The 13488-nt window shown below is 37.9% G+C and overlaps 1 protein-coding gene across 1 annotated transcript in view; it reads left to right on the forward strand.

The window, feature by feature from the left end:
• The window catches only part of Tnks2 (tankyrase, TRF1-interacting ankyrin-related ADP-ribose polymerase 2), a 69680-nt gene that overhangs the window by 5929 nt on the left and 50263 nt on the right, over window positions 1–13488 (forward strand). The window contains exons 3-8 of the mRNA XM_013034319.1: window positions 2394–2430; window positions 2661–2736; window positions 3112–3206; window positions 6567–6633; window positions 7945–8131; window positions 10003–10124. Coding sequence (XP_012889773.1) covers window positions 2394–2430; window positions 2661–2736; window positions 3112–3206; window positions 6567–6633; window positions 7945–8131; window positions 10003–10124 — 584 coding nt within the window. The remainder of the gene's footprint in view (window positions 1–2393; window positions 2431–2660; window positions 2737–3111; window positions 3207–6566; window positions 6634–7944; window positions 8132–10002; window positions 10125–13488) is intronic.

Genomic DNA, 13488 nt, shown 5'->3' on the forward strand with positions numbered 1-13488 from the left:
GCCACTTCCGGCTTTTTTTTTTCTTATATGATGCTGAGGAATCGAACCCAGGGCCTCAGGCATGCAAGGCAAGTGCTCTACCACTGAGCCACCTTCCCAGCCCCCCTCCTGGTTTTTAAAGGAAGAGTATATAAATAGTGTCAGTTCAGTTGCTATTTTTTTTGTACATCTAGATTTAGTGTTTTCTGTTTTGTTTTGGTGCCAGTACTAAGAGTCTGTCTCACGGACTTTCTGTCCAGGCCATCTTTGAGCTGTGATCCTCAGATTTCAGCCTCCTGTGTAGCTAAGTAATAGACATGAGCCACTGGAGCTCAGTTTATATTTGATTCTTGTCTAAAATGGAACTCTTTTTTGTTTGTTTTTTAGTGCCTTTACTGGTATTTGAACTCAAGGGCTTTCCCTCTCAAGGCTTTGTTTCTCAAGGCTGGCATTCTACCACTTTCTGGCTTTTGCTGGTTAGTTGGAGTCTCTAAAATTTGTCTACCCTTCCTGGCTTCAAATTTCAATTCTCTGATCTCAAGTTCTTAAGTAGCCAGGTTTATAGGTGTGAGCTATCAGCATTCAATAGATGAAACCTTAAACTTTCAGATTCATATTTAAACCTGTCACTGTTCACTGGAAACAGTGTGTGATAATTACATGTTGCTGTGTTTAGAATTTTTGTTATTGTTGATTGCAGGGCTGCAGGGCTTGAACTCAGGGCCTGGGTCCTGTCCCTGATCTCTTTGTGCTCAAGGGTAGTGTTCTGTCACTTGAGCCAGAGAGCCACTTCCAGTTTTTGAGTGATCCAGTGATCGGAGATAAGAATCCTTGATACTTGGATCTCAGGCTCCTGAGTAGTTGGATTACAGGCATGAGCCACTGGTGCCTGACTGTATTCAGAGTATTTTTTAAATATCCTTGAGCTTTTCATACAACTGATGTCTACCCTTTGATGGTCCAGTTTTTGTTTTGGGTATAGTATATTTTTATCATTTCTTTATAGAATCCTTTCCATAAGTACTAATTATCTTTATCCATCATCTTCAAAACAGGATTCTGGTCACACTGATTTTAGTACCATGAAGATGACTTTACTATAACATATTCATAGCCTTGGATTCTATTACGATACATTAGGTCTTAATTTAGATTAGCAAGCTTTTTTAAGATATAGCTACTTCATAAGTGTTTTTTAACCTTATCAATGTGTTTTTCACTTAAACAACTCTGCCATATTCCTTACTGGATTCTTACCTACTATATGATAATCATTCAAATCACATCTAAAAGACAAAAGCCTCTGAGGGGTATTTTAAAAGTTTTTATACTTGGACTTTACATGTTCCTTCTAGCATTGCTGGAAAACTTAAAACTAATCCCTGAACATCTTAGGAACTACTTTCAGGACTATCCATACCTCCTTCATTATTCTAAATTACTTCATATTTTTCTCTCTTAAAAAAAAAACAAGCCTGGACTGGGAAGGTGGCTCTGTGGTAGAGTGTTTGCCTCGCATGCTTGAGGCCCAGATAAACAGAAAAAGCTGGAAGTGGTGCTGTGGCTCCAGTGGTAGAGTACTAGCCTTGAGCTGAAGAGCTGAGGAACAGTGCCCAGGCCCAGAGTTCAGGCCCCATGACTGACAAAAAAAAAAAAATCATGGCACAAAACAAGCCTTACCTTACAGATCAGTGTAGAATTCCTATTGTAAGCACCAGTTTGGATGTTGTCTAATCAAACTCTTGTGTTAAATTGAATTGATTTTATAATTTTGTTTGCTCTCCTGTAAGTGCAAAAATATCCACAAAAAATATAAATAAAAGTTATCAACATGAAGAATTACGTAATCTTTGATATTTGCATGTATCTTAAGTAACATTAAGTAGCAACAATCTTATTGTCAGTTACAAAAATAATAAACTTTATAGGGCTGGGAAGGTGGCTCAGTGGTAGAGTGCTTGCCTTGCATGCCTAAGGCCCTGGGTTCAATTCCTCAACACCACATAAGCAGAAAAAGCTGGAAGTGACTCTGTGGCTCAAAGTATTAGAGTGCTAGCCTTGAGCTGAAGAACTGAAGGACAGAAGGAAAAGAAAAGGAGCATCTACTAGTAATGCCCTACCCAAGACAGACATTGTTAACGTTTTAGTGAATTTTCTTTTGGGCCTTCCTTTGCTATGCTTTTTAATATAGTGGTGGTCAGAGTTCATTATGTATCACTGAATTTTTTTCATAACAAAAGTATTGCATGTACTTACTTCATATAAGTATTTTTAAATTTCATGGTATTGATCAACTATTTTGCATTTCTTAGAAATTTATTTCCAAATGTATCTACCATAATATACTCATCTTTTTGCATGAAATTGTCATTGATTTTTTTAAAATTTCTGCTCGTTTTCTTCCTAATTCACAGGAGACTATAAGAAAGATGAACTTTTGGAAAGTGCCAGGTATGTACTAATTTTATAAGTATGTTTAATGAAAACCACCAAGTTTTTTTTAGCAGTACTCGCCTTGTGCTTATTTATTAAACTAATGTTCTTTACCACATGAACCACACCTCAAATTCTACAATACACACACTTTAAAAGAGAAGGACTTTATCTTAATGCTTGCAATACATGTTCTTAGGTAGGCACCGATAAAAATATAAACAGTTAATTTTTTTTGTGTATTCTAGGAGTGGCAATGAGGAAAAAATGATGGCTCTACTTACACCATTAAATGTCAACTGCCATGCAAGTGATGGCAGGAAGGTACTTTCTTTTTAAGTTTATGTTATGTTCTTTTCCTGGTAGTAGGAAGATATACTACCCTTTTACAAACTAAAGCATTAAGAGAGAGTATTGATGTTTCCTTTCAAATTCTTAGTCATTAATTTGTAGTCATTCAAATTAATTCTTAAATTTAGAAAAACTTAGTTGATAATAGACATTTATTTGCTTCCTATATGCCATTGTGAACTTAATTTTTATGTCTTCAACATAAAAATAGATTTATAAAACTATAGTATATACATAACTACTTCTTAGACAACAAAGATATAATTAGATTTTCTAGTTTTATGTTTGATTTTCCTTTCATAGCCATCGTTTCATAAGTCTTATTAATTCATTTGATTGCTATTTCAGTCAACTCCATTACATTTGGCAGCAGGCTACAACAGAGTGAAGATTGTACAGCTGTTACTGCAGCATGGTGCTGATGTCCACGCTAAAGATAAAGGGTAAGTATGGCAACAAAAAGAGGACTTAAGTATTAGGATCTTTATAATACATTTGATAATTGTATGAAAAGCATTCATTTCAAGCCCCATGACTGACCAAAAAAATGTACAGAAAAGCATATATTTTATTTTCTATATATTAATGTGTTGTACAGAGGGCTTACCATTTCATAAGGTAATAAGTACCTTTCAATAATCATTTTTTAATATTTTTGAGCTCTTATGATATACAGGTTGCTCTGCAGGCATAGAGAATTATAAACCTTAAGCCTGCTACTCATACACTACACTTTATGGAGTCTGAAGAAAATGTCATAAACAAATCAAAAAGTTATTTTCTAAGTGCTTGGTAATGATTGGAGAAGGATAGTACTATAAGAGTTCCAAGGAGGGGCTGGGAAGGTGGCTCAGTGGTAGAGTGCTTGCCTTGCAAGCATGAGGCCCTGGGTTCGATTCCTCAGCACCACATAAGCAAAAAGAAAAAAGCCGGAAGTGGCGCTGTGGCTCAAGTGGTAAAGTGCTAGCCTTGAGCTGAAGAGCTGAGGGATAGCACCCAAGCCCAGAGTTCAGGCCCCACAACTGGACCCCCCCCCAAAAAAAAAGTCATCGTTTATGTATAATTATTGAAATTATTGACCTGGATGCTGTCCCTGAACTCTTCAGCTCAAGGCAAGTGCTCAAACACTGAGCTGAAGAGTTCAGGGACAGCATCCAGGTCAAGTTCAAGCCCCACAACCAATAAAACAACAACAAAAAGAAACAGTGACTAGACTAGCTTAAGGAAGCAGATAATTCACATAAAGAACATTGTAAGTTAGGTTTGGAGAAATACATGAAAACCAGGTTTCAGATATTCAAACTTCATTCTGCAGCCCTAAGCATTTTGTAATGACAAATAAGGATAATAGTATTTTGAAGAGGATGTTAAGAATATGCATTCTGGAGGAGTATGTAAGGTAAATTGAAACAAAAAGAGCAGTTTTGGAAAGTATTCTAGAACTTAGTAATGTTTTGTAATAATGATGAGAGAAGAAATAAAAATGAAAACATAGATATAACAAAGCAGTCTTGTTTTACTGTTACAAATCTGAATTCATGAATATATTAATGATTGTGTTCAACTAAGTGATACTATGTATTCTTTTGTCAGTTTTACAATGTTAGTGTAAATGTTATGTTGGGGTTTTATGTATGTGTTTTGTTGTTACTTTTTGGGGGGGGTTGGTGCTGGGAATTGAACCTAGAGCTTCAATACCTAATAGATATTATTAGCATAAATTTTTTTTGGTCTGGATATAATGTGAGAGAAAGGAATAAGAAGAAAATTGTATTTCAAATTCTGAAGCTAAATGAGTTAGAACCGGTATATAAATACTGAAGTACAAGAGGAAAAATTGTTTTGGAGAGAAGTTACACTTTCATGATGGGAACTCAAGTCAAATGGGAATGAAATTGGTGCCCAGGCAAGTAAAGAGTCTTATTTTATAATGATAGGGTAGAAAGCCATTAACCTTTCAAGAAAAGAGACATAGAACTAAAGAGACTAAATCACAGTGGTTCTTGGTTACCAGAAGCTGTTATGGTAATGGCTGTGGTGATTAATTATGAGTGATGCTCAAGGAGAAGGAGAAGCTTAAAGACAGAAAGCAGGATTTTAAGGCTTCACTGTACCTTGTTATGGTGGATGTTCTTCTGTTAATATCATAAAGGAATTAGGTTACCAGTTATTGAGGTGTATAGCAGTTTATCTTACACAATTTCAAAAAATGTTTTAAAATTGGGTGTGGGTTACTCATGCCTATAATCCTAACTGCTCAAGAGATCTGAGGATTATGGTTCAAAGTCAACCTGGGTAGGAAAGTCTGTGAGACTATATATCTCCATGTAACCACAGAAGAAAAAGAGAGAGAACACACCTGGAAATGGAGCCAAGGCTCAAGTAGTAGAGCAGTAGCCCTGAGCAAAAAATCTCAGAAATAGATTCCAGGCCATGAATCTAAGCCCCAGAACCAGCATAGAAAAAAAATTTTTTTTTCTTTCAAGGAATACAGATAATGTTGGAGCTGTGTCAAAAGATGTATAAAAGTGACATCAGAACATGGAGGGAAATCTGTAGTGTTCAGTATGTGTAGAAATACCCAGGGAAGGGGCCTGGAAGGTGGCTCAGTGGTAGAGTGCTTGGCTTGCATGCATGAGGCCCTGGGTTCAATTCCTCAGCACCACATAAGTAGAAAAAGCCAGAAGTGGCGCTTGGCTCAAGAGGTAGAGTGAGGGGGCTGGGAAGGTGGCTCAGTGGTAGAGCGCTTGCCTCGCGTGCATGAGGCCCTGGGTTCAATTCCTCAGCACCACATATGCAGAAAAAGCCGCAAGTGGTGCTGTGGCTCAAGTGGTAGAGTGGTAGCCTTGAGCTGAAATGCTGAGGGACAGCGCCCAGGCCCAGAGTTCAGGCCCACAACCGGATCCAAAAAAAAAAGAGGTAGAGTGAGGGCTGGGAAGGTGGCTCCAGTGGTAGAGCGCTTGCCTTGCATGCCTGAGGCCCTGGGTTGGATTCCTCAGCACCACATAAGAAAAAATAAAAAAGCCGGAAATGGCGCTGTGGCTCAAGTGGTAGAGCACTAACTTTGAGCTGAAGAGCTGAGGGACAGCGCCCAGGCCCAGTGTTCAGGTCTCATGACGGGACTCAAACAAACAAAAAAGAGTAGAGTGATAGCCTTAAGTTGAAGAGTTGAGGGACAGCGCCCAGGCCCAGAGTTCAGGCCCATGGACTGACAACAACAACAACAAAAAACCACAGGGAACTGATACTGAAGGGCAAGCCAGAGAAAGAAGGCAATCTCATGAGTCCGTGGTATACATGTGAAGAAGATAGAACCGGTACTAGACAAAATGGCACATACCTGTCAACACAGCATTCTTACTCAGGAGGAGGAAACTGGAAGAAGCTCTAGGCCAGCCTGGACGCTATAGAAAGACCCAGTCTGTAAATGTAACTTAAAATTGTCTCTTAAAAGCAAGGAAAAACAACAGGAACATTAAAACAAGGAGTAATTAATTTATAAAAGTTTAGCAAACTTTGGCTACAGTGTGGAGACTATTTCAGTAATACAGGGGAGAAACAATATAGGCCGAATTAAGTCAATGCCAATAGTAGGATAGGCGGAAGATGGGTTTGAAAAGACTTGGGAGATTTTAACTTATAACCCTATTGGACTTAGGATCCCTCTGGATGTTACCAAGTTTTTTATTAGGAGATCACCAAATCGACTGATATTTAAAGCAAAATTAACTAAACTTTAATTTGTTAATTTCCCTAGGGCTAGAGAATCTGTATTCACACATTTATCCCCCATTCTCTTATAGTGACTTGGTACCATTGCACAATGCCTGTTCTTATGGTCATTATGAAGTAACTGAGCTTCTGGTCAAGGTTTGTTCTCTTTTACCTTTCTGATTATTTTCTATTATACAAAATTATTAAAATACATGGTTTATTTCTGTTCTGAGTGCTTGGTAAACAGAAGGAATATTTATAATCATAAAATATATGGGATTGATATGATTACCTTCAAATTTTTGAGATACCATATAATTTCAAATATAAATAACACAGCTGTTTTGAATAATTCTATACTTTGTAGCCAAAGATCAGAAAGCAGCTTTTATTGACTCATATATTAAGGCACCAGTTATATCTGCAAGATTTACCCTTCGAAAGTTGTAACTCTCCCAATTTCTCTACATGTGAATGTATGTGCCCATGTGTGTCCACCCCCATCCTCTTAAGATTTCTCTTGCCCTGAACCCAGTTATTAATCCCTCAATACTTTGTCTGACTTTTCAGCAACTATCAAGGGAAAGGAAAGAAAACACTAGTTTCCAGGGCTTTTATGCTTCCTTTTGGGCATGTGCATGTAATAATGCATATAATAATAAATATTGTATAAGCCCTTTCAAATTGATCATGTACCTGTGGTATCATGTATTTGTAGCAGTGATGCTTTTGCTTCTTTTAAAACAACATTTGGGGGCGGGGAGGATTGGGTAGAGGGGGAGGCTGGGAAGGGATGTGAAGGGTAAACAAAGGAGGAGGCTGCAATGCTTGATAAGAAATGTACACATTATCCTGCCCATGTAATTGTAACCCCTCTGTACAGTGTGTTCACAAAAAAATAAAATAAAATTTAAAATAAAATAAAGCAACATTTGGAATAGTAGTGCCACATCAGATTGATTGTGTTAGTACATACAGATACCTGAGTGACTGTATTTTTCATTTTTTTGAAATTAGAAAGCATGATGCTACAGTGCTAAAAGTCAGAATTGGGCCAGAAATTGCTTATAAAAGAGCCCAAGGAAAAATTCTGTAGTAATGGAAGAGTCGAAATCTTGACTTGGATGATGATATCATGGATATGTGTATCTGTCAAAACTCAACTACACAAAGTACTCACTATACTTGTATTTATACTTCCAGAAGGGAGAAAATGTCTTGAAGAAGATGCAGGTTAAATCTAAAGCCTTCATTCTTAACTATAAGATTTAAAACAGACCCTTGTTAACAAGCAGGTTTAATAGTCAACAGGAAAAAATGTTTTCTTTTTCTGAAATAATTAGCTTAAAAAATAACCCTTGGAGACATAATCTTTTTTAAACTTTCCTGATAGTAAATTATACAGTACTAAATTGCAGTTATAAATTGTCACAAAAATTAACATCAAAATACACTTTTTCTCACCAGCATGGTGCCTGTGTAAATGCAATGGACTTGTGGCAATTTACCCCTCTTCACGAAGCAGCTTCTAAGAACAGGGTTGAAGTCTGTTCTCTTCTCCTGAGTTATGGTGCAGATCCAACATTGCTGAATTGTCACAATAAAAGTGCTATAGACTTGGCTCCCACACCACAGTTAAAAGAAAGATTGTCATGTGAGTATAGGAATCATGAATAGTAACATACATTTCTCAAAGCTGAATTCCTGTTTATTTGGGGGAGTATTTGAGTATATTTAATATGAGTAATAGTTAATATAAATAATATTGTTTAACTTACTTAATAATTTGGAAGCTAGTACTTACGCTAAATGCTGTTAAAATACAACTATTCATTCTTTGAAAACAAATTATGGGGGCTGGGAAGGTGGCTCAGTGGTAGAGTGCTTCGTTTGCATGCATGAGGCCCTGGGTTCAATTCCTCAGCACCATATAAGCAGAAAAAGCTGGAAGTAGTGTTGTGGCTCAAGTGGTAGAGTGCTAGCCTTGAACTGAAGAGCTGAGGGACAGCACCCAGGCCCAGAGTTCAGGCCCCACAACCAACAAAAAAAAAAAAAGAAAACAAATTATGCTTTTTTATACGTATTATGGTATACTTTTGAAATGAAAGTTTTTAGGTTTTGTTCTTTTTTTTTTTTTTTGTCGGCCACTTCCGGTTTTCTGGTGGTTTATTGGAGATAGGAGTCTCACGGTCTTTCCTGCCCGGGCTGGCTTTGAACCATGATCCTCAGATCTCAGCCTCCTGAGTAGCTAGGAGTACAGGCGTGAGCCACCAGCGCCCGGCTAGGTTTTGTTCTTTTAATACAACTTTCTAGTTAAATCTGCTGCTAAATTAAAAATGTTATTTGTAAGATTTTTACCAGATATAGATATATAGTCCCTGGGTCTTAATATTTCATATTCTTTCATATTTTACCAAGTTCTATGGTTTTTGTTTATAGCTAAAATAGATACAGTGAGAAATGACCATCTAATTAAGATGTAGTATTATTACTACTTATAAATGGGCAACTTGAATTGGACTCATTGTTGTGGAATGAAAAGGGATTAAAAGATGGTTTCTCAAGTAAAAGAGAAACTTTGCTAAAATACCCTGTTTAATTTGCTCACTGTAGATGGTACTTGACAATAGCCAATTTGTCAAGTCCGCAGTTACCTAAGAGGTATGAGAAAAGCCATCTGCTACTAAGCTGTTAGTGTAGGGATAATTAACACCCTTTCTCTCTTTTTTTTTTCAACTAAGAAAAGTTCTATGTTTTAGAAAATTCTCAGAACATTCTAGTCTAAAAATATACTGCAGGGCTGGGAAGGTGGCTCAGTGGTAGAGAACTTGCCTTGCATGCTTGAGGCCCTGGGTTCGATTCCTCAGCACCACATAAGCAAAAAGAAAAAAGCCGGAAGTGGCACTCTGGCTCAAGTGGTAGAGTGTTACAGCCTTGAGCTGAAGAGCTAAGGGACAGGGCCCAGGCCCAGAGTTCAGGCCCCACGACCAGACCCAAAAAAATAATAATAATAAAAATAAAAATATATTGCAGTATTGTAGGTATCTCTGGACCATTTATGAAATAGAACAGACCATGATTCTACATTGGCTTAAATCTATCTATATCTAAGAATTAATTCAGCCATAATTGAAGGGAACTGGAGTAGCACTATGTCTGCTTCTAGAAATTATATATAGAAAATACCTGTACAAGGGGCTGAGAAAGTGGCTCAGTGGTAGAGTGCTTGCCTTGCATGCATGAGGCCCTGGGTTCGATTCCTCAGCACCACATAATCAGAAAAAGTCAGATGTGGCACTGTGGCTCAAGCCGTAGAGCGCTTGCCTTGAGCTGAAGAGCTGAGGGACAGTACCCAGGCCCAGAGTACAGGCCCCACGACTGACAAAAAAAAAATACCTGTACAGCTTTAGTCTAGCTATTTGGGGAAGTTGTTTTGATATTAATTCCAGGAAAGTTACTATCTGTTACTATGGAAATTGAACTAATTTGATAATTCTCACATAGATTTAATGCTTCTTCATTTAGATGAGTTTAAAGGACACTCGTTACTGCAAGCTGCACGGGAAGCTGATGTTACACGAATAAAAAAACACCTGTCTCTGGAAATGGTCAATTTCAAACATCCTCAAACTCATGAAACAGCATTGGTAAAGTTTCAGACTTAAATTTTATTTATTATATATGTATATGTAGCTTTGGGGGGGGTGGGCATTGGGTTTTTGTTGGGGTGGTACTGGTCTTGGGAAATCAGGGCCTAGGTTCTGTCTCTGAGCTTTTTTGCTCAAATCTAGTACTCTACCATTTGCATCTCAGCTCAGCTCCACTTCCAGTTTTTTTTGTTTGTTTTTTGTTTTTTTGTAAGAGAAGGACAGGGATTTTATTTATTTTTGCCAGTCCGGGGATTGAACTCAGGATCTGGGCACTATCCCTGAGCTTCTTTTGCTCAAGGCTAGCACTTGACCACTTGAGCCACAGCATCAGTTCTGCTCTTTTCTGTTTATGTGGTACTGAGGAATCTAACCCAGATCTTCATGCATGCTAGGCAAGCACTCTTAGCACTAAGCCACGTTCCCAGTCCTTTTTTTAAAAAAAACGATTAATTGGAGATGAGTGTCTCATGGATTTTCCTGCCCCAGATGGCCTCAAATTACAGTCCCCAGATTTCAGCCTCCTCAGTACATCGGATTACAGATGTGAGCCACTAGCCAGCTTCAGACTTAGGTTTTTAATTACAATAATTAACAACATGCCAAAGTAATCATTATGATCTATTTTAGTAATGGCACTGTTTTAAATCTGTGATTTTTGAGAGTTAACGTAATGCTCACATATGTATAAAGAAAAAGATAAAGGGTTGGGAAGGTGGCTCAGTGGTAGAGTGCTTGCCTTGCATGCATGAGGCCCTGGGTTCAATTGTGCAGCACCACATAAGCAGAAAAAGCCAGAAGTGGTGCTGTGGCTTAAGTGGTAGAGCTTTAGCCATGAGCTGAAGAGCTGAGGGACAGCGCCAAGGACCAGAGTTCAGGCCCCATGACCGACAATAATATTATTTGCTATTTAAGGAGGCTTTAAAAATTGAAAATCTTTATAATAAAAATAATTGGAGCCAGGCGCTGGTGGCTCACGCCTGTAATCCTAGCTAATCAGGAGGCTGAGATCTGAGGATTACAGTTCAAAGCTAGCCCGGGCAAGAAAGTCTGTGAAACTCTTATCTCCAATAAACCACCAGAAAACCGGAAGTGACACTGTAGCTCAAGTGGTAGAGTGCTCGCCTTGAGCTGAAGAGCTGAGGGAAAGCGCTCAGGCCCAGAGCTCAAGCCCCACTACCAAAAAAAAATAATAATAATAATAATTGGACTCCACTAAAAATATTGAAAACTGAAAAACATAGCAATAAACTAAAACTAATTATTTCAAACTTAAAGTAGCCCAGCACCAGTGGCTCATGCCTGTAATCCTAGCTATTCAGGAGGCTGAGATCTGAAGGTTCAAAGCTAGCCCATGCAGGAAAATTCATGAGACGCTTACTTTTAATTAACCATTCAAAGGCCAGAAATGGAACTGTGGATCGAGTGGTAGAACACTAGCCTTGAGCAAAAGAAGCTCAGGAACAGTCCCTAGGTTTTGAGTTCAAGCCCCAGGACCTGTGTCAAAATAAAAATTAAGTAAATTAAAGTATGTTAAATTAATACTCAAAGAGGTAATATTTCTATGGTAAATTGGGGGTGATGGTACATACCTTTAGTCCCAGCACTCAAGAAGCTGAGACAGATTGAAAGTTCAACACCACCCTGAGCCACGTAGCAGGATCCTCACAAAAACAAAAGTAAGAAAAAAACTTCTTGGGGGGAGAAGGGGGGAGTAGTTGTGGAGGTGGGAGGGAAAGGATGATAGGGGGAAAACAAAGGAGGAGGCAACAATGCTTAATAGAAAATGTACTCATTACCTTGCTCATGTAACTGTAACCCCTCTGTACAGCATTTTTGCAATAAAAATGTACAAAAAAAAGAAAAAAACTTCCATGAAGCGATAATAAAGTAGATATGAGTTATGAAGTCCAAGGAAAGCAACCATAACAGGGATACATGATAGAATGTAGAAGTAGGTAAGTGTAACTGAGTCTATCTTAAAAGTAGAAATTTTAAAGGAAAATCAAGTCCTTTTATATCAGTCACAAGAATGTGCTTTAGATGAAAACTGAAATTTATATAACTATAAACATTTTGTTTCTTTTTACTGTTTTTAAAAATCATCTGAGTAAAATAATAACAAGGCTGCAGACTTGGGAAAATTTCTAGTCTGAATACCTAATACAGTTATCTTCTCATGTGAAGGGTACATTTTTTCAAGACCCCGTGGATGCCTAAATCACAAATACTACTGAACACTACATGTAGTGTGGTTTTTTTTTTATGAATATGTACCTATGGTACTAAATTATATACACTAAGAGATGGTAATTTAGCTGTATCTCTCAGTAGCCTGAGCATATATTTTTTCTTTTTTCATTAGGCCTCATTAGACTTTTCACTGAAAAGAAGTACTTTAAAGCTTCTCTTTGACATATCAAAATTGCCAGCATCACTACTTTTGCACTTCAGGGTCACTGATTAAGTAAAATAAGCATTACTTGCTAACATTGTCAAAATGATGATAACTAACATGGCTGCTAAGTGAAAAGTATGTAGCATCTATATCTCATATATGCTGGACAAAGATGTGTCATATCTTAGGCAGGACCTATTGCCAGATTTCATCACACTTCTCAGACATGCGCATGCTTTAAAACTGAAGAGTTGAGTCTTTTAACCCCCATTTGCCACATGGTGAGCAGGAAATGTTTCTCTTTTTCTCTGTCTTTCTACTTTAACTCTGTTATACTAAAATAAATCCTTGGTAAAACTTCAAAAAGGAATTTTATGAGTTTTATTTCTGGAATTTTCTGCAATCACAGTTAACTATAGCCAACTGAAACCAAGGAAAGCAAAAGCACAGGTAAGGGGGGACCATTTTACTATATGATGTTTCCCCCTAAAGAATCTGTTATCAAACAGCTTTTGACCTTAAAATAATAAGCTTATTAACTTTAAAATGTACTAGGGGCAATTTTGATAGTTACAGGGCAGGAACAGTTTCTGTTTAGTTTTCAGATTGCAGGTCCTGCTCTAGGATCTTGCAGAGGAGTAGGGATGTGATAAATAGTTCTTAGAAATAAACTGTTTGCGTTTTCTCTATATGACATAGGGTAATTACCCTTAGCAAAGGAGCTGTGTTTACCAATTAGATTTGATTTTGTATGGTTGAAAGGAATGGTTTTGGTAACTACAACAGTATCCAAGAATAAACCTCCAGCCGGGTTGGAAAGTCCTTTTTTTGGGGGGTGGGGGTCCGGTCATGGGGCCTGAACTCTGGGCCGGGGCACTATCCCTCAGCTCTTCAGCTCAAGGCTAGCGCTCTACCACCTGAGCCACAGTGCCACTTCTGGCTTTTTTTCTTTTTGCTTATGTGGTG

This window comes from Dipodomys ordii, unplaced genomic scaffold (genome assembly GCF_000151885.1).
Source record: "Dipodomys ordii isolate 6190 unplaced genomic scaffold, Dord_2.0 Scaffold188, whole genome shotgun sequence".
NCBI classification, from domain to species: Eukaryota; Metazoa; Chordata; class Mammalia; order Rodentia; family Heteromyidae; genus Dipodomys; species Dipodomys ordii.